Source organism: Ursus americanus, chromosome 18, assembly GCF_024610735.1.
Source record: "Ursus americanus isolate L20-20 chromosome 18, mUrsAme1.1.p, whole genome shotgun sequence".
NCBI lineage: Eukaryota > Metazoa > Chordata > Mammalia > Carnivora > Ursidae > Ursus > Ursus americanus.
The window spans coordinates 25,961,753-25,983,493 of record NC_142144.1 but is presented as its reverse complement, the minus strand read 5'-3'; the positions used below and the strand labels follow the sequence as shown (position 1 = coordinate 25,983,493).

Genomic DNA, 21,741 nt, shown 5'->3' with positions numbered 1-21,741 from the left:
CCTGGTTTGTCACTGACTGCCTTTGCGGTCTCTCTGTAGCCCTGGGTTTCCTACTCTGACATAAATGGGCTAAAGAAAATGATTGTAGTAGACACCTCTTGTGTTGGTTGCCTAGCTCACTTTGTTCTCAGGACATTGCCTCTGATACCTAGGGATGCTGTGGGTCCATGTGACCCAGGATCCCTTCAGAGCTGATTAAGCAGGAGAGGACATCTGTCCCAGGCCAGGCTGGCTCTCTTTCCTGCAGTATTGAATAGGTGGACACAGAGATGGAACAGTGTTGACACTGACTATCATTAGTAACGGAGAGCAACCCACCCCCACCTGTGGTGGCTGGCCTTAGAAAAGCCCAGCCTCTTGCTCTTCTTGGGGCTTAATGTCTTAACTGTTCCTTGTCTTTCATGAGATTCCTGGTAGTTTTTCTGTAAATCCCTCACTTTGTTTAAGCTGCCTCAAATCGTTTTCTATGACTTGCAATCCAAGGTAATTTTTTAAAGGGTCCATTCCACTTCTACAATGTTTTTATTCTTTGATTTAATGGTATCCATTAATCTTGAACAGAGATGAGTTGTAACCTTGGGTGTTGGTAACCACAGACACCTGGCAGCTATGCACTGGTGAATGACTGCCATTTTGGCAGTCCTTATACTGATGAATACTAGAGATATTCCTTTATATATTCTTAATAACATTAGATTTTTAATTAGGTATATTTGCATTTGTTACAGAGAGGGAACATTTTTAGTTTGATAGTTTATATTAGAGGTATACGCGATGTTTACAGAAAAGAATTAGCTTCCAGGGCAAGAAATAGGTGAACCAAGTTGTATTTTATAAGTCACCGTATCAAAAGGCACTATTATTAGATACACACCAAGTCTAAAAAGTTGAGTGTATACTCAGACTGGTTTATCACTAAAACCTCATGCACCAGCATCTCACTGAACTGATTGAATGCAGTGGGTATTTTGAGGGCAATTGATGTTCTTTAGTTAATTCTCCCAGATAATGCTGGATATTAAAAAAGTTGAAATCAAATTAAACATATTTTGTTGTAAATGTCATATTACACTATGATTTGATACGGCATAGTTATCAAATACCTATCAAAATAACTTCAGAATGAAAATGTTTAACTGGAATACCAAAGTTTGGAAGTGTAATTAGCCCCTTTAATATTAAACCTCCTAACTATGGACTCTTTATGGTTCTTTAAAAACTTACTGTTATTGATTTCCCAAAGTGAGAGGCATGCCACTCAGTGGATAGAAACCAGTATTGCAGAGAAGAAATAGCTAGGATTACATTTTGAGATACTAGTTTTTGGGATTTTGCCAACTTGGCTTGGGGGCATGGGTGAGCAAGCTGAGACGAAGAAGGGCTATGTGAGTTGTTCTAGAATTAACTTAATGATTAATATTAGTGGCATGCCCTCAGAGGGGAGGGAGGTGGGGGAATGGGATAGACCGGTGATGGGTAGTAAGGAGGGCACGTATTGCATGGTGCACTGGGTGTTATACACAACTAATGAATCATCGAGCTTTACATCGGAAACCGGGGATGTACTGTATGGTGACTAACATAATATAATAAAAAATCATTAAAAAAATACAAAAAAACCCCAATAATATTTCAAATGAAAAAAAAATTAGTGGCATCCCCATAATGTTTGTACAAACAGAGGCACAGACGGCAAAAAAATTATTTATTTATAATGGTAGTTCTGAAGGAGGGGCATTTTCGCCCCAGCCTTCCACTGGACATTTGGCAATATCTGGAGACATTTTTGCTGTATGTGTGTTACTGGCATCTATTGGGTAGAGGCTAGGAATGGTGTTAAACATTCTATAATGCATAAGACAGTCCCCACAAGAAAGAACTGTCAATAGTAGTGGTGTTGAGAAAGCTGGTTTATAAAAATTAGTTTCACGTGTTTTTGAACTCAGATGCTTGCTTTTTAGTCAAACTCTTCTAGATGTTCATACGAGACCAGCTTTACTTTCTAATAGATAAGCAATATTTTATAATACAGATTTGTTTTTATCTGCAATGATTATGGAACTTTGTAAACTGCTACCAAAAGTCAGGAAAAGTTTGAATTTTCACACGTAATGCCCCCCAGTCTTGCCTTTCTCTATTACCAGTTCAAAGCCTTTCTTCCTTTCATTGCTCATTTTCTTCTATTCTGGATTTTTTTATTAGACTAAATAACTGAAGCACTGACCAGAAGCAAATACAGTGCCCATATTTAAAATTTGGATAGAATTTGTCTTTTTTTAAGATTATAATTTCATTTCCCTTAGATTTAAAAAATTTTTTTTTCTTTAGACTCTAGGCAGATGGAGACCCAGCTTTTTCTCAGTTTTTGAAATGAAACAAGTTTCAGATTATCAGGAGAGCCTGAAGTGATTCATTTCTTTCTGTTGGAATTAGTCTGCTTAGGGTAAGTAAAATGTTTGATTTATCTGCTTTTAAAAAAAATCTCTGATGCTTTTTATGTTGTCCTATTGGTATTAATAATTAATTTAATTATACTGCAGAATGATAGTGGCATAAACTATCATTGGAGATGTTGTAAAGATTACTTCACATATACTACTTTTGAAGTCCAAGGACAAAACACATTATTTTATGACATTTAAGATTGTCAAATGTAAAACCTTTTGGGAAATAATATCCAAGTTCTGCCCCTAAATTCATAACACTACAATTCCAAAGATAAAGGAATGTACAAAAAGTATGGAAAGAATCAACTGAAACATGGAAGTATAAATAATCACAGGTATTGCTTTTTTCCTTTAGTTTTGCTAAAGATCTAAAGACCTTTCTCTATGGAAAGTACTTGCTTAGAAAACCACGTAATGAAAAGTTTTTTTTAGCAAGTCTGTTCTTTCTTTTTTCTTTCTTTCTTTTTTAAAATAAGATCTTTCATTTATTCATTTGAGAGAGTGAGAAAGAGAGAGAGAGGGAGGACGAGCAGGGGGGAGGGTCAGAGGGAGAGGGAGAAGTAGATTCCTCCTGAGCAGGGACCCAGATAGGATGTGGGGCTTGATCCCGGGATCATGACCTGAGCTTAAGGCAGATGCTTAACCAACTGAGCCACCCAGGTGCCCCATGTTCTTTCTTTTCTTTCTTTCTTTTTTTTTTTTTTAAAGATTTTTTATTTATTTATTCGACAGAGATAGAGACAGCCAGCGAGAGAGGGAACACAAGCAGGAGGAGTGGGAGAGGAAGAAGCAGGCTCATAGCAGAGGAGCCTGATGTGGGGCTCGATCCCATAACGCCGGGATCACGCCCTGAGCCGAAGGCAGACGCTTAACCGCTGTGCCACCCAGGCGCCCCCCCATGTTCTTTCTTGATAAGTAGTAAAATATAGAGATTTACTACAATTTTCCCACCTTTTGAACACTTAGTGTTTAGGAAGGGGCCTCTCACATCCAGCAAAATGCCTGGTCCATAGCCGACACCCAAAAAACATTTGTTAAATGAATTAAAACAGACAAAATCTCAGATTTTTAAAAAATCAGTTTAAGTCTCCTGTGGCGGTGCACACTCCCACAAGGCTCTAACCCATCTAGCTGCTCATCATGTATTTCCAGTTTCCTGGTGCCAGCATGACCCGTTGACACATCAAATAAAAAAATGTGCCAAACTCGACTTGTGTTTTTCTTACCCAAGCCTGCTCCTCCTTGTTTCCTATTTCTTTGAATGTAACTATAATCCTCCTACTCACCCACTCTCCATATCCTTTGGCAGGTTGAGTTAACATCTAGCTTATTCTGCTTCTTTTTTATTTAAGGTTTTATTTATTTATTTGACAGAGAGAGACAGCCAGCGAGAGAGGGAACACAAGCAGGGGGAGTGGGAGAGGAAGAAGCAGGCTCCTAGCAGAGAAGCCCGATGTGGGGCTCGATCCCAGAACATTGGCATCACGCCCTGAGCCGAAGGCAGACGCTTAACGACTGTGTCACCCAGGAGCCCCCAGCTTATTCTGCTTCTATTGTATGTTTCCCCATCTCAGTCCCGGCTCCTGTTGTCCTCAACCTCTACTACCTTTTGCTGGGACCAGTGAATACCCTTTGGTTTTCCTTGTCTCTAGCCTCTTCTCACCAATTTATTCCTAAACTTATTGGTTGATTGCACATTACCACCCCTCGCCCCCCATCAAAAAGGGAAAAACCCAGTTTAGTATAACGGTTAAGATAATGGATTCTGGCTTTGATTTTGTCTGAGCATAATGTAGTGAGCAAGAGCTTAGACTCTGAAGCCAAACCGCATAGTTTATGGTATGCCATTCAAGGATTTTTTTTTTTTCCAACCTCATTTCTCACTTTGTAGTACAGCCAAAATACCTCCGTCTATCTCTTCTAGCCTGTAAAGGCCAGTTCGCCTTACCGCTTCCCTGAAATAGTCTTCCTCTTCTAGGAACTGCCCTAGCATGGCACCTACCCTACTCACTAACAGCTTTGTACAAATTACCTGTGACCTCAAACTTTTTTTTAATCTCTTGGGAAAACACACGCTTATTAAGGGCAGGATATGCTTGTATTCTTTTTTATACCGCCATTAAATCACGGTGTCACTTGCACATTACGGTTGCTTGAGAAATGTTAGGTGAATCAATTTGAAGACATTAATCCCACTCTGAACCTCTACCTTTCTGGACTGCATAGGTTTATCCGAAATCATGGAACTTTATATTTAAAAGGGTGAATAAAACATGTAAATTAAACCCTTAAAGCTGACGTAAGAAATTTCTTGAGGACCCAAAAAGAGTCCTCAAGACTTTACATGGGTTACATTATCATTAGTTAGTATATTAGAAGTTTTAACAGAAAATTTTAAAATAGTTCTTTACGTACTCGCTTTAAAACAATAAATGTGCTAATGTTAACATAAGTAATGTATTTTTAAATTCATTATGGATGTTATATTCATCTGCCCATTCTCCTGGATCTGGCACAGCTTCCAGCACAAAGATGCCAGACCCTTATTTGGAGAACCAGACCCGGCCCTGTGGGAACATCTGGGAAGCCGCTCGCTCCGCCCATTCCCCCGGACACGCGGCCCCGCCCCAAAGCGCGCCGGCTCCGGGTCCCAGTGCGCACGCGCAGAGCTCCTCCAGGACGCGCGGAAGGGCGCGCGACCACGGTGGCCCCCTCCCCCACATTTCGCCGCGCACGGCAGGAACCCGTCGCCCGGGCTGCTTCGCCTGTGGGGGTCCGTCGTCGTCATGGATTCTCCGTGGGATGAGCTGACCCTTGCCTTTTCGCGCACGTCTATGTTCCCCTTTTTTGACATCGCCCACTACCTGGTGTCCGTGATGGCGCTGAAGCGTCAGCCGGGTGAGTGCGGGGAGCCGCAGACTGGCCCCCTCGGGGTACCTCTCACGGAAAGGACGGCCTGAGTCGCCTGAACGGCCGAGCTGCCTCTGTCCCAGAGTCCTGTAGTAGAGCTGGAGGGGAGCCGCGAGCCGACCCTTCCGGCCCCTCGAGCGTAGGTGGGGAAACAGAGGCAGGGAAGGGAGGTGGCCCCGGTACTCGTCAGAGGAGGCACGACCTCGGGTCCGCGACGTCGCGTAAGGGGCAGGTGACAGAGAAGCCTCTGCGGCATTTCGGAGCCCGGGTCCTGCTTGAGCCCGCCCAGGATGTGCTTGGTCTCCCGGTGGTGCCACCACTTCCTTGGAAAGTACAGTATTTAAAAGTCACCTGGGGACAGAACTCCCGGGGACAGCAAGTGGGACTTGGTCACTTGGAACAGTGAGTAGTTCTGGACTGTTCTGCAGTCCTGAAAGTTGTATCAACACTTAAAAAGCCTCAAGCAGGCACGCCACTATTACTCATAACGCAGCGCTTTGTCACCTTGCTTAGCATGCTGGATAAAGTGATTGTTGGAAGAGAGTGGATCCCCGTTTTCCGTCTTATGAGTGACACAGTCCAGAAGTCACTATCTGTAGACTGGTGCTAGAGTCTGAATACAGCGTTTTGAGTTTCTTTTTAGTATATGGCCAAGGAGCTATATTTGTATTTTCTTGTATTTTACATTTAGGATATGTTTACTCCTGTATTGCTTTATTTTTGCAGTTACTCTGTTTGCCTTTGGTTTTATGGATCTCTTCTTTCTTTGAGTTCAGGCATTTATTTTCTTTTCCTACTTTCTCCCTGTTCATGCTGCCTGGTCCTATAGAGAGAGTTAATGAGTGAGGGCTTGAGGAGGTGCCATACCTCTTATGGACTGTTTTTTGTTTTTTGTTTTTGTTTTTTTTAAACTGTTTGGTCTCGGAAATATTTTTCATTTACATTGATGTTTGTAGCTCCGTCTAAAGCATTGTTTGGTAGAAGTTTTGACCTGGAAAAGGTGAATATTGTATTAAATCAGGACAAGTAATCTGCGTAACAAAGTGTTTCCCTGATTTGAAAAGAAGTACATTGTCATGCCATAGTCAGTATTTGAAATTTTCTTGTATAGACTACATCAGGTTCTCAAAGTGTGGTCCAGGAACCCTTGGGGTTCCTGACACTTACAGGTCAAAGTTATTTTCATAATAATATGCAGATGTTGTCTTTTTTACACTAATTTTCTCACAAGTGTACAGTGGAGTTTTCCAGAGGCTACATGACCTGTGATACTGTAACAGATTGAATACAGAAGCAAATTAAGATTCCAGCTCTTTTCTCTTTGAAGCCAGATATTAAAAGAGATTTGCTAATATATAAAACAGTGGGACTTTTCTCATGAAATGTTTTTTACTTTGGAAAACAGTTATTTTTCATAAAGAATACATAACTTATGTTAACATGTAGTACAGTTATTATTTTTAAAATGAAAACATAAGTACTACTTTAAAATTTTCTCAGTTAATAATTTCTAATATGCTAAATATTGATACCTGTAACTCAAATAAAAGCTCTTTGGGGTCTTCAAGAATTTTTTTTTCAGGTCTGACTTTTTAAAGGTTTAATTTGCATATATTATATTCACCCTTTTTATTAATAAAGTTTATGATTTTGGAAAACACAGACATGTGATTACCACTACTATGAAGATATGCAATAGTTGTTTCATCACTCATCCCAGATTCCCTCCTGCCCCTTTGTAGTCAGCCCTCTCCCAGGTCCTGCAACCATTCATCTACTCACTAATTTTTAGGGGTGCAAGGACTCCTGAGACCAAAACATTTGGGAAGCACTGGACTAATTGAATGCTAAAACAGTATTACACATGGTGTGAAAAATATTTTATATTCCAGTACCAGTGCTTATAAACAGGTAAAAATGATAGAATTCATACAAAGGAGTATACCTGTTTAAGCTTTTAAAAGAAATGTGTTGGACTGCCTGTTTCTTCCACAGTATTTGCTTTTTTCCACCCTGCTGTTATAATTCTTAAATATTTTGTCATCCTAATGATCAGAAAAATAGTTTTCATTTGCATCTGTCATGGTTGCTGAGTGTGTGCTGCTTTAAGTTTAATGGCTGTTTGTATTTCTACTTCTTATTGAGTTGATCATATTGTTTTTCCTATTTAAATTATAATGTAATACATTTTTTTAAATGATAAATCAGGGGTGCTTGACTGGCTCAGTCAGAAGAGCATGCGACTCTTGATCTCAGGGTTGTGAATTCAAGCCCCATGTTGGGTGTAGAGATTACTAAAAAAATAAATAAAAATTAAAACTTAAAAAAATGATGAATCATCCTTACATTCTTGGGATAAACTCTATTTGTTTGAGGTATCATTTTTGTTTGAGGTATTATTTTAATTCATTAGGGATTTTGATTTGCGAATTCCTTATATAAATTTTTACTTAATTGGCAACTTTTCTTGTCCCCCATTGACTGATTCTCTAGAACTTAGACCAGTAGTACAATAAAACTACTATTCATCCATGTAGTACCAGGATTCTTCTTTTTGTTCTCTCAAGCGTTACTCCTTGAGACTCTTGACTTTTGGAATGTGCTCTACCACTGCCAATACCTCACTCTTCACTTTCCTACTATTTACATCTTATATGTCTCTACCTAGATCTTAAAAAATGCTAGTGGAGACAAGAGGGTAAAGGGGATTAACTCTTTCTTTCTGTGGTGTGAATAAGGACAGCATCCTTTTTTTGTTTGGTTTAGGTCGTAGGCCTTCAAATCCAAGGAAAGATGATGGTTTTCCCTTCATTTACTTTTCCACATGACTTGTGCTTCAAGCAAAGACATCAGGGTATTTAATAAATTGGATTGTTTTCTTTCTTTCCCTCCCTTCCTCCCTTCCTCCCTTCCTCCCTTCCTCCCTTCCTCCCTCCCTCCCTCCCTCCCTCCCTCCCTCCCTCCCTCCCTCCCTCCCTCCCTCCCTTCCTTCCTTCCTTCCTTCCTTCCTTCCTTCCTTCCTTCCTTCCTTATTTGACAGAGCACAAGTAGGCAGAGTGGCAAGCAGAGGGAGAGGGAGAGCCAGGCTCCCAGCTGAGCAGGGAGCCGGATGTGGAGCTTGATTCCAGGACTCTAGGATCGTGACCTGAGCCTAAGGCAGATGCCTAACAGACTGAGCCACCCTGGAGCCCCTGTTTTTTTTATTTCTTAATTTACCTTCATTTGTAAATAATCAACTTTAGTTCCTCCTAAACCCTGGCATCTGATTATCTATGGTTTTTAGTTTCGGTTAGTAGGATAGGTTTTGCTTGTTTTCCATTTTCCTGGGTATTTTATTAGGAAGTTGGAAAATGCTGCCTTGAGGGGTATTAGTCAGAAATCATTTAACAAAAAGTTTACATCATCAACTGTAATCTCTCTTCCATTTTTAATCTGCCTTCTCTCTTTTCTTATTTAAATCTTCATTAAAATGAACATATTTTTTCAATCATGCATTCATATCCAGTTGCTATTTTCTGTAAGACTTTCTGAAAATTTAATCTACAATTATTTCTACTTGATTTTTACACACAAAATCTATTTTTCCCCTTAATTCTCCCATCACTATTTTGCTAACCTCTCTTGAATCCCAGGGACTTCAGTTAAGCAAATATTTATTGAAACTCCACTGCATTTCAGGCACTATATTAGATATTGAGCATACCAAGATGAAAGATGTTGTTGTAGCCCTAAAGGAACTCATCTGTGCTATTGTCTTCTTTTTTTGATAGTATCCATAGGTTTTGCTACCTTTCCTATACAATAATAATATTCATTTCAGATACATGCAAAAACATTGTAGTATCTTAATTCTTATCCTCACATCACTTTATGATAGGTATTATTGAGCTCATTTTACAGATGAGGAATAGCCTTACAGGAATAAAATAACTGTATTATGTCACATTAGTTAATAAATTATGGAGCTAGGTCTTCGGCTAATTCCAAAGTTCTCAAATATTCTGTGCTCTCTTTTTGCAGGTCCATTTAATGTTTCTGGTTTCTCAATATTTAGCAATTTCTCATTAAGCTTTCATTTGACATGGTTTTATTCTCCCATGATTTCTGTCATTTCCTTTTTTTTTTTTTTAAGATTTTATTTATTTATTTGACAGAGAGAGAGAGCACAAGCAGGGGGAATGGGAGAGGGAGAAGCAGGCTCCCCCCACTGAGCAGGGAGCCCAATGTGGGACTCGATCCCAGGACCCTGGAATCATGACCTGAGCCAAAGGCAGATGCTCAGCCAAATGAGCTATTTCCATATCACCAAAGAGTTTTTCCTTTGCTTTTAGGAATTAAATCCAGGAATAAAGCTTATTATTGTGTCCCGTTCTAATTTGTGGGAAATGAAAGGATTAATATGTCAAGAATTTGTCCGTTCTGATGATTCTGTTTTGCTGTCTTTATGAATCCACACGTAACAGCGTACAGAAAAGTACAAAAATTGTAAATGTATAGCTCAATGAATTTTAAAAATGAGCACATCTATTTAATCAACATCTGGATAAAAATAGAACATTCATGAAACCCCAAAAGCCCCTTTTGTTATGTGATGTTATAAAAAGTGACAGTTTGTTCTGCCCAGTGACGGTTGGAAAAGGATGTCTCAGAAATGGCAGTTCACAATTTGCTTCTGTTTGTTTAGAGAGTCTTACTTAAATATCTTTAATTTATAAGTGAAAGAGTATTTGATTGACATGACATAAAATAGTGGTCAGGGAGTGTGGTTTGGTAGAAAGAACTCATAAAATCAGGAGACCAGTGTTAAAACACTATCACTAACTGTGTAGTTTGGGATAAGAGCTTTAAACCCAGTATTTTATTTGTAGAGTGAACAGCTAAGCAGTGTCCCCTCCTTAGGAGTCTCAGTTTTGTTTCTAAAGAGATGTTTTTTCAAGTTTCTAAGTTTAAATAATTTCAACCCATCCTTTGTTTCCTCAGCAGTGGTAAACTGCTTTCTGTAGTTGATACCTCTGTGATACCATAGTATTTACTTTTTACCTTTTCAACAATCTAGTTAACAATCTTATACTTAATGTGTTTATAGTAAATTCCCCCTATTAAAATAACCGTGTATTTTCTCTTTCCTAAGTAGACTCTGACTGGTACCGAATCCTAGCAGTGGAGTTTAGCTTCCTACTTTCTGGTTTGCATATGTCATGTTAGGATATCTAAAGTACTGGCTACTTCCTGCCCGTAGATCCAGTCAGTAAAATGTCATCAGTGTAGTGGGCCAGTGTGATGTATGGATTCCCAATATGATCAAAATCTCTGTGGATTTTGTTGTAGAGCAGGAGAGTTGACATAGACCTAAGGCAAGACCCACAGTTGTGTACTGTTTGCCTAGCCAGGTAAAAGCAAAGTGTTTCTGGGGTTCCTTGCAAATTAATATGGAGAAAAACAATTTGCTTACCAGGTTATAGGGGTTATATTGTTTTGTTCCAGTAAAAGTACTGCATCTTGAATACCAGCTGCAGTTGGAGTCACTACCTGTCTACATTTATCATAATCCCCAGTCATTTTCCAAGATCCATCTGCTTTACATATAGACCAAATAAGTAAGTTCAGTGGGATATGATAGCTATCACCACCTTTTCATCTTTGGTGTTTTTGGTTATGGCACCCATCTCTGTGGTATTGCTTTTTAAAAATACCTTGAGAAGGAGAAGAAACTCTAGGAGCTTCTACTTGAGTGTTTCTACCATACTGATCCTTACTCCATAGATCAGAGAATCGATACGGGCTTTGTGTCAGTTGCTGCCTCTGTCTGTTCTAGTTATACATTGAGGAACTGGGGAAATAACCACAAGGTGGGTCTATGGATTTACTTGGCCCACTATGATTCAAACTTGATCCAAAACTGGAAGGAGAATATGACTTTATTTTCTAGCTTTCATTTCATAATGAAAATATTTTGATGTTAAAGTCCGTAGGTGATTATGAGTGCTTCAAAACTCATATACTTTGAATTAGAGTAAGGCCTCAATGTGACAAATATTGCTAAGAGCTTTGGGGAAAATAATTCTATTTCTAGCATAGCACAGATATCATAAATCAAGGTAGGACAGAGAGTTTTTTGTCTTTTAAATATCAGCATGTTAAAAATAAAATAACATAACTTAATTAACACAGTTTGTTAGCTAAAGGAATACATCTTTGTTTTAAAACTGAGAAAAAGATTAAAGCTATCATATTAACTTTTTTCCTACTGAAAATTATTTACATGCTGGAAAGATATACAAGCTGTTTCTGGTTAACTTTCTGTATTTTCACAGTTTAACTTCACTATAAACTAATTCTGGTACTGGTATGATATATACAAAGGAACATAACACCTAAAGAAATTTGTCATAAGATTGCCTTATACTGTAAAATGTGTTACCATAGTGTGTGTACCGAAGAGAGCTTTATAGAAAAGCCAATTTGAGTTAGGGAAATTTTTCTAGCTGACATAATTTTGAAAATTAGGCAAAAAAGATTGATGTGAGGGGGACCCTTTAATTCTGTTCTTTTCCTTTCTTTTTTCCTCTAATAAAATCTTAATATCACTGATTTAAGTCTCTTAGGGTTATGAGTAGTCTTTTAGAGCTGTGATGTTTTTTCATCCCAGCAATAAGAACTCAAAAGAATTAGGTCTTGGGCTCAGAGAATAAAAGCAGCCCAAGGGTCACATTTTGCCTGCTTTCTCTGTGGGTCGTGATCAGTCCATTCAGTAGATAAATCAACAAAGTGTCTGCCATGTACTAGGTAGTAAGTGTGTTTTTATGTTTATTTCCTTATTTTAATCTTTATAAGTTATGTATTATTCTAATTTTATGAAAGTTGAAAGTTAAGCCAAGAGGGTTTAGTGGTCCTACAAAGACATCACAAAACTGGTGTGTAATTACAGATGCTTCTTTGATTTGTGACAATACAAAGGGAAATTCATGGTAGTAAAACCGTAATATTTGAGCGCTTGAAATACTTCAAATACATTTTTCTGTCATTCAGTACATTTATAGAGCCCTACTCTATACTAAAGTCTCTTAGAATTTTAATAGGTAAGAACTTTGTAATGGAACTAACACTTAAAAACAAAATCTAGAATGTGATGTCCTAAGAGGAAAGAATAAAATGTGCAAGTTGAGGAAAAAGGAAAGTTATTTTGATAAACTTAATCAGAAATGAATTTTACATGAGCACATCATTTATATGAAATCATTTAGTAAATTTGATTCGGATTGTTTTAATGGTCAAAGGAAAACCTGGGTACATTTGAATTTGGCTGAGTCAGTGACTGGTATCAGATGGGTGAAGGTAATGCTAAATCTCCATTAGAGTAATACCAAGCAACACAGAGGACAGACCCCAGTGAGTATTCCTGACTGTCTGTTTATTCAGAGCAATCAGTTACCTTAGAATGTGTTCTTCACAGTGACTGTGCTGTGATGGGCCCGTTATGGCTCTCATGCAGTTAGAACTCCCATTTCCAGAACGCTTTCCCACGGCTAACCAGTAGGCCTGAGAGAGAGAGAGAAAGAGAGAGACATACATGCACGGTAGGTTTGGGAGAGAGTTAAGAGTAAGGGTGGAAAAGGGGTGTGTGTGTGTAAACAAGCATAGGAAAAAAGTTTGAAAGTTGTCTCAGACAACTCAGAATAGGAGTGTGATGGAATGGCAGAAATGGGAGAGAGTAATTTTGCTTTTTATTTTTATTTACTTATGTAATAATAGTGATAAGCTAATATTTAGTTGCTTACTATGTGGTAGGCCCCCATTCTAAGTGATTTCAAAGTACTCACTTGTAGTTGATCCTTAGTTAATCCTTACAACAACCGAGTGGTGTAGTTACTTTTTTCTTTACCTCTTCTGTGTGTGTGTGTGTGTGTGTGTGTGTGTGTGTGTGTGTGTGTTTTAAGATGTGGGAAAGCAAACAATTGTTGAATTCACACAAGTGCTGGTGCCAGGATTTATATCTGAGCAGTTAAACTCTAGAGTCTGTACCCTTAAGCACTCTATATTGCTTTTTTTAAAAAAAATATTTTATTTATTTATTAGAGAGAGGGACAGGTGCAGGCAAGTGGGGGGAGGGGCAGAGGGAGAGGGAGAAGCAGACTCCCCACTGAGCAGGGAGCCAACCCTGGGCTGTATCCCAGGACCCTAGGATCATGACCTTAGCTGAAGGCTGACAGATGCTTAACTGACTGAGCCATCCATGTACCCCTCTATATTGCTTTTCAACATGAAGATGGTGCAGGATGGGAGCTAATGACCCTTACCTAAAAAAAAGGTTATACTCATTTATTAGGCTAACTGACCAATGTTATAATCGGTTACCACCGTGTGCTGCTGCATTGCCCATACACATATTGAGGTAGGTCATAATCTTATGTGGGGGGTTGGCTTTAAAGATAGCATGATCGTGTATTATCAAAATAATTCTTGAAAATTCTTAGGTTTAGGGGAAATTGCTACACTGAAGATTGATGTCCTGTCTTTTAGTACATTTCTTATAGCTGATTTTTCTTCCAGATTGGAACAGGTCACCATTTCTTGAATTATCTCCAGATGCATATCATTAAACCTTGGCATCACTTCACTTGACAGGATATGTACACCACAGAAAATGCACATCTGCCAACTCATGTTCACTCCTGGGCACATTTTGTTGTGTGAAATGGTGGGTTGCACTATTTGACTTTTATCTCCTTCTTTTTTTTCCTGAGCACATACAGATGAATTCCTATATTAATACAAGTATGATGATGTTACTGTACTGAGCTCACACATACATTATGTAGTTTGTTTTGTTTTTGCATAAGTGGGCCTTTTCCTAAGAGATAACAACAATTAATAGTTTGGTTATATATTCTTGCAGACTTTCTTTTATGTATTACTTGTATATGTACTGATAGAAATACATGGTTTTCTGTTTTCCCCCTGTAAATTATTTCTTACTGTACATATTGTTTATATACATGATTTTTGTTTCACATCAGTGCATGTGAAACTGCTACATTCTTTTAAATAGACGCATTATATTCCACAGAGTGGGTGTGACATAATTTGCTAAAATTTTGTTTATACAATTAGTAAATGAACATTTTATTTAAAAGAATTCAAATATGATTAAATAATATAATCAGTAATTAAATAAATTTAAATCCTTTTTGACCATCCTCCCAAATCCTAGGCTTTCTCAAGAGATAATAACAGTTAACATTTTTGTGTATTGCAAATCTTTTTCTGTGCATTCCATGTATATGCATGTACCTATAGAAATGTATAGTGTTTGCATTTTTGCTCATAAATGATTCCAAAAAATAAAAAATAAAAAAATAAATGATTCCATGCTGTCATATTGGTGTTCAACATGATTGTATTTGGTTGTTTTTACTCAGTAGCATGTTTTAGGGATCTTCCCATGTTGATATGGCTTTATCACACTCTTGATTGTTCCTGTATAGTATTCCATAGCACAGATGATCATGGTTAACTGTTCTCTGATGATGGTTGTTTAGATTGTTTTCATTTTTATCACAGCATTATAAACAACACTGCTTTAGTATTCTTGTATGAAATTTCTTGAGCACTTGAGTCAGTTTTAAATTAAAAATTTTGATTTATACTCCCAAATTATTCCTCAAAATGACTTTTTAATACTCTTACAGTAGTATATGAATTTCTTCACACCTTTTCCAACTAATAAGTTAATATTAATAAATATTAAGCTGTAAATTTTTCTGCCAATTGGATGTGTGAGAAATATAACATCTTTTTAAATTTTGTTTTTCCTTGATTACAGACGACTTGAGGGAGGACTTTGTTTCTTCGTGTGTTTATTAGTCATTTATATTTCCCACTTTGTGACTTGCTCATTTTTCTCGTGTTTGTTGTCTTTTTCTGTTGATTTATTGGAATTTGCCTTATACACTATTCCAGACTTTTGTCATATAGAAGTTTTAAATTTTAGTGAGGTCAAAAAATCTTTTCTCTTATAGCTTTATTCAGGTTAAATACTTTTCTTTCTGTTCTTAGATTGCTAGATTTTTTTTTAAAATCAGGAATATTGAATTTTTAAGTCTTTAACTGTCTAAAGGGGAGATAATAATTTGTTAGTATAGTGAATGTTTTAAATGAATTTTTAAATATTGAATCCTTTTTAGTTCTTTGGATAAAATATACTTGGTCATGTTTTATTATCTTTTCAAAAAACGACTGATTTCAATTTGTTATTAATATATTTGTCCATTATACTCAGAGTTAGAATTACTGTGTCTTCTTCCTTTCCTTCTTCCCTCCCTTCCTCTTTCCCTTCCTCCTTCCTCTCTCTCTTTTTTTCGTTATTTATAATTTTTGATGTTGGGATTATGTTGTTTCATAGAATGATTTAAGTTTTTCTCCTTTGCTATATTCCATAATGGTTATATAGCATAAAAATGAGTAATCCAAAAATATTTGGTATATGTTTTCCATTAATTTATCGGGGTTAGCACCTTTCTTAAGATAGATCTTCGCCCTGTAGCTTTTTTTTTCCATAGTTATATGTATGTTCAAGTTTCTATTCTTAAGGGAATTTTGCTAATTTATATTGTCCGTTTCAACTGCATTTTCACATTTATTAGATTAAGTGCATGTTGTTTTCCTATAATTAAAAAACTCTATAAATAAACGATTTCCTTATTTTTCCTTCTAATGTTTTGCATTATTTTTGTTTCTTCCCCTGCCCCTTTCTCAGACTTGTTGAACAATGGTCTGTTTTATCGGTCTTTTCCAAGAACAGCTTTGGGTTGGCTTTATTGATTGCTCATCTCCCTCTCCCATTCTAGCTTCTGTTTAATGGATTTCTACTTTTATTTTTATAAACTGCTTCTATTTCTCTGGCTGACTTTATTATTATTATTGTTATTTTTTGTACTTTCCCTTTGATATTTCATACTTAAAGAAAAGTTGCCAGAATAGGCCAAGGAATTCTTGGATACTTTACTCGGATTCACCAACCATTTACATTTTGCTCCATTTATTTTATTTTTTTCCAGCTTTAATTAGGTGTAATTGACAAAATTATATATATTTAAAGTATACAATTTGATGGTTTGATATGCATGTGAATTGTTAAATAATTATCACAATCAAGTTAATTAGTATATCCATTATCTCACGTAGTTACCTTTTTTTTTTTTTTTTTTGGTGGTGGTGGTGACTTAAGACCGACTGTCTTAGCAAATTTCAAGTGTACAATACGGTCTGAATAACTGTAGTCACTATGCTGTACATTAGATCCCCAGAACTTATTCATTTTATAACTAGAAGTTTGAACTTTAACATCTCTTTGAATGTTTTCATTCATATTATTTTTTCAGAACCACTTGAATGTAAATTGGAAGCATTTGCCCAGTTACTTCAAATTACTTAAGTGTGTTAATATTTAAGAACCACAGAACAGTTACTAAAATCAGAAAGTTTAACAGTGATACAACACTGTTATTAAGCCAGGGTCCATATTTAGATTTCATCAGTTGTCCAAAAAGTTCATGTATAAATATTCTTTGCCCCCTCCAGGATATGATCCAGAATATACATTGCATGTAGTTTTTGTCTCTTCAATGTTATTTAATCTGGAGCATTTCATCAGCCTTTTTTTTTTTTTTTTTTTTTTTTTTTGGTATTTCTTGACTTTGACATTGCTAAAGTATAGGCCAGGTGTTTTTTCCAGAAGCGCCCTCAATTTGGGTATATCTGATTAGATTAGTTCAGGTTATGTATTTTTGGTAGCACTACTGTAGAAGTAAAGATGTGTTCTTAATCATAACAGGAGTCACCTGATGTTGTTTGTTTACAGTGATGTCTGCAAGGTTTCTCCACTCTAAAATTATTTCCCTCTGTAAATAATAAGTAACTTGTTAGGAGGCATTTTAAGATTATGTATATATCTGTTCCTCATCAACCTTTCACCTCTGGGTTTATTTTGTTATTCTGTTTCTAGCCTGTCATGTTAAAAGCTTTATTTATTTCAGCTTTTATTTTCTCAAGTACTTAAGATAATAAGTTTTTCTTAAAATTTGCTTTGACGTATCAACTGGAAGTACTTAAAATAGGAGGGCTGGGAATAAAAGGAGAGAGTAGGTAGGGAGATTGTTTATAATAACGTGTGCTATTAGGAAACTGGTAGTAAGAGCCTGGACAGAGTATTTTAAAGGTGCCCCAAATCCCCTAAGTCTTAAAATGTTTCCAGCCTTGCTTTAAAACCAAAGATAGAGTTTATGATGATAGTGATTGTTGCACCTGTGAGTAAGCTTTTGAAAGTTATGAAATTAAGAAGTTTATTTCTTTAGTGCCAGTGGTACTTTAGGATTTGTTTAGTATACAATTATCTCAGACCACATTTTTACTTTACCATTTCAGGAGCTGCGGCAGTGGCATGGAAGAATCCTCTTTCAAGCTGGTTTACTGCTATGCTCCATTGCTTTGGTGGAGGAATTTTATCCTGTGTATTGCTTGCAGAGCCTCCGTTGAGGTTTCTTGCAAACAACACTAATATATTACTGGCATCTTCAATCTGGTAAGCTGCCATTATGGTGAACTATGAGACATTTTAAAAATTGTTTTGTAAATTATTAGTAAATGAATTTTTTTCTTTAAAACCTATTTTATGTTCTTGAAAAGTGAATGCATGTGCAAAGGAAGGAATCCAAATAAAGCCAATGTTTTTAAGTACAAAGTTTTTCTCTTTCTCACCCTTTGCTTTTGTCCCAGAGGCAAGTATTGTTACTGTTGTTTTATGTATCTTTCATTGGAAGCTTGTCAGATGTGAAAGGGCACCAAATATTTGGCCCAAAACAGTTTAACTCATACAAACAGATATACAACAGGATAAAATCAGGAATGTGACCAACTACACAAAAAAATCCAAGTGATTATGATTCATATGTAATAATCGTTCTTGTCATATTCTCTGTTAGATTTTTCAGAGTCATGGGATTCAACATTAATTTTGTTTTTAATTTAGTTTTGAAGTGAAGAAAAAATGTTAGCAGGAATTGCTTTGGATTCTTAAAAATTCAATTAGTTATCCTTAAGATTGATCCATCAAGCTAAAAAAAACTATAATGCAGTCAGAGTGCTTTGCTACCTCTGAAGCAGAAACAATACTTTTGATTAAAAACCCTATCAAATATATAATGTTAGGAACACTTTAAGTTCATTTTTATTGTTAATTTTTAAATGAATATGTAACCAGTCTTAAAAAGGAATATTATAAGTAGTAGTGGCAATGGGAAGAAGTAATAGTGGAAACCTGTGGCAGTGGAAACAAGTAGAAGTAGAATAATAAATTTGATAGCTAATATTTACTAAGTTGTTAACCGTATGTCAGCTAAATTCTTTATATTCATATTTCATCATAAGATTTCTGTAAGGTAACCATTATTTTTACATTTGACAAATGAAAAAACTGAGGTATTGAGAAACTTTGCTACAATTTACATGTTTAGTAAGTGACTGAACTACGATCAAAACCAGGAAATTTGACTTTGGAGGCTTGACATTTAATGGCCACTATCTCTCATAAATTAGTTTTTTTGTTTTGTTTCGTTTTTTGTTTTTTTAAGTAAACTCTACCCCCATTGTGGGATTCAAAGTCATGACACTGACATCAAGAGTGCATGCTTTACCAACTGAGCCAGCCAGGTGCCCCTATCTCACATAACTTGTTTAACCATCTCTTAAAGTATAGTCTTCCACCTGCTATGTATTTTCTTTCTTTCTTTCTTTCTTTCTTTCTTTCTTTCTTTCTTTCTTTCTTTCTTTCTTTCTTTCTTTCTTTTCCTTCCTCCCTTCCTTCCTTCCTTCCTTCCTTCCTTCCTTCCTTCCTTCCTTCCTTTTTTTTGAAGTACAATTAACATATAGTGTTATATTAGTTTTGGTGTACAGTATGTTTGAAGAATTCTATATATTATTCAGTGCTCATAATGATAAGTGTACTCTTCAACCCTTTTATCTATTTCACCCATTTCCCTACCCACCTGCCCTTTGGCAACCAGCAGTTTGTTCTCTGTATTTAAGAGTGTTTTGGTCTCTTTTTTTCTTTGTTCATTTGTTTTGTTTTTTAAATTCCACATGTAAGTGAAATCATAATGTTATTTGTCTTTTCTGACTGACTTATTTTATTTAGCATTATACCATCCAGGTCCATTTTTAACAACACTAATTATCAGGAAAATGCAAATCAAAAGTACAATGAGATATCACCTCATACCTGTCAGAATGTCTAAAATGAAAAACACAAGAAATAACAAGTGTTGGCCTGGATGTGGAGATAAAGGAACCCTTGTGCACTGTTGCTAGGAATGCAAATTGGTACAGCCATTGTGGAAAACAGAATGAGGATTCCTTAAAAAATTAAAAATAGAATTACTATATGATCTAGTAATTCCACTACTGGGTAAAATGAAAATGAAAATCCTAATTTGAAAAGATACATGCACCTCTGTGTTTATGCAGCATCATTTAAATAGCCAAGAAATGGAAGCAACCCAAGTGTCCATCCATAGATAAGTATATAAAAAAGATACGGTATGTACATAAAATGGAATATTATTCAGCCATAAAAAAGAATGAGATCTTGGGGCGCCTGGGTGGCTCAGTTGTTAAGCATCTGCCTTCAGCTCAGGGCGTGATCCTGGCGTTCTGGGATTGAGCCCCGCATCAGGCTCCTCTGCTGGGAGCCTGCTTCTTCCTCTCCCTCTCCCCCTGCTTGCGTTCCCCTCTCTCGCTGGCTGTCTCTCTCTCTGTCAAATAAATAAATAAAATCTTAAAAGAAAAAAAAAAAAAAAAGAATGACATCTTGCCATTTACAACAACATGGATGGACCTAGAGGGTATAATGCTGTGTTTTAAAAGGCTTTCTCAAGGACTATTATTTCTATAACAATATTTTAAAAAGATCAGCTTAGCATTTATTATAATTTTTATGATTTAATTTATTATAATTTTTATAATGCTGAAACTATATAAAAAGTAGGATATCCAGAGTCTGACACTTACTGTCACTTCCACTTCTGCTCCTGTATACCGACCACCACTCTTTCTTGCATGGACAAAGTGATTATTTAAAAATAAGTTAGAAGGGTGCCTGGGTGGCTCAGTAAGTGAGGTGTCTGACTCTTGATCTCAGCTCAGGTTTTGATCTCAGGGTTGTGAGTTCAAGCCCTGTGTCAGGCTCCACGCTGGGTGTGGAGCCTACTCAAAAAAAAAAAAAAAGTTAAAACATATTACTTCTATGCTCAGTAGTTTCTTTTCTGATTAAGAACAAAATCTAAGACTCTTACCGTGGCCTATAAAATCCTACAGTATCTTCCCTTTCATTCTTTCTGATGTAATGTCTTTCCATTGTACTCCTGTTCATTCTGTTTTAGCCACCATTGGTTTTACCATTTCTTGAATGCATAAGGTGTTTTTCTACCTCAGTATGTTTGTGCTTGGCATCTTCTCTTTGTAATGCTATTTCCCCAGAAGGCATGCATGTATGTGTGTGTGTGTGTGTGTGTGTGTGTGTGTACACACACACACACACACACTTATTTATTTATTTATTTATTTATTTATTTACTTTTCCCCCCCAGAGAGGCCTCCCTGACTGAAATAGCACCTCCTTTCCCATGAGTATCACATCATCCTTCTTTATTTTTCTTCTTGGGCTTATTACTGTCTGACATATTATCTGTTTATTTCTTTTTTATGTTGATCTGTCTCATTCTACTAGAATAATAACTTATCAGAACAGGGACTTTGTTTTTTGAACTGTTTGATAAGTACTTTTCTAGGTTCATTAAATACATTGCTAAAGGAATGGACTACTATGTATTGTTACAAGGGATTTCTGATTGAATAGTAAGGATTACAGGTCTTGATTATTTGATACCTTAAAGAAATAAAATTGCTTGTCTATAAATGGATGCTTTCTTGGCTTAAAGGGTATATTAGAAATGGAAAATAAATGCATTTTTACATGGTGAATTAATAGAATAGTATTTAATGATTTGTTAACCTCAGATCTTTTATTATCCCAGTTTTATATAGGAGGAAATTTAGGCTTAGGGAATTGGTGAATGGCAGGGTCTGAATTCAATTTAGCGTTTGGATTATGATCTTAACCAAGATGAGTTTTCACCTTTTTTTAAAGATTTATTTATTTGGAGAGACAGAGTGAGAGTGAGCACAAGCAGGCAGAGGGTCAGAGGAAGGGTGAGAAACAGACTCCCCGCTGAGTAGGGAGCCCGATGTGGGGCTCGATCCCAGGACCCTGGATCATGACCTGAGCCGAAGGCAGACACGCTTAACCGATTGAGCCATGCAGGCGCTCCTA

The 21,741-nt window shown here is 36.6% G+C and overlaps 1 protein-coding gene across 2 annotated transcripts in view; it reads left to right on the top strand.

Annotated features, from left to right (window-relative positions):
* Positions 1 to 5,079: 5,079 nt before the first annotated feature.
* The window catches only part of TMEM38B (transmembrane protein 38B), a 48,329-nt gene continuing 31,667 nt past the window's right edge, over positions 5,080 to 21,741 (top strand). The window contains exons 1-3 of one of the 2 annotated variants that reach the window (XM_045780388.2): positions 5,223 to 5,345; positions 13,908 to 14,055; positions 17,781 to 17,937. In XM_045780388.2, coding sequence (XP_045636344.2) covers positions 17,831 to 17,937 — 107 coding nt within the window. In that variant the 5' untranslated portion in view covers positions 5,223 to 5,345; positions 13,908 to 14,055; positions 17,781 to 17,830. Of the gene's footprint in view, positions 5,346 to 13,907; positions 14,056 to 17,780; positions 17,938 to 21,741 lie in introns of both variants that reach the window. The other variant, XM_087869500.1, reaches the window with a different exon arrangement.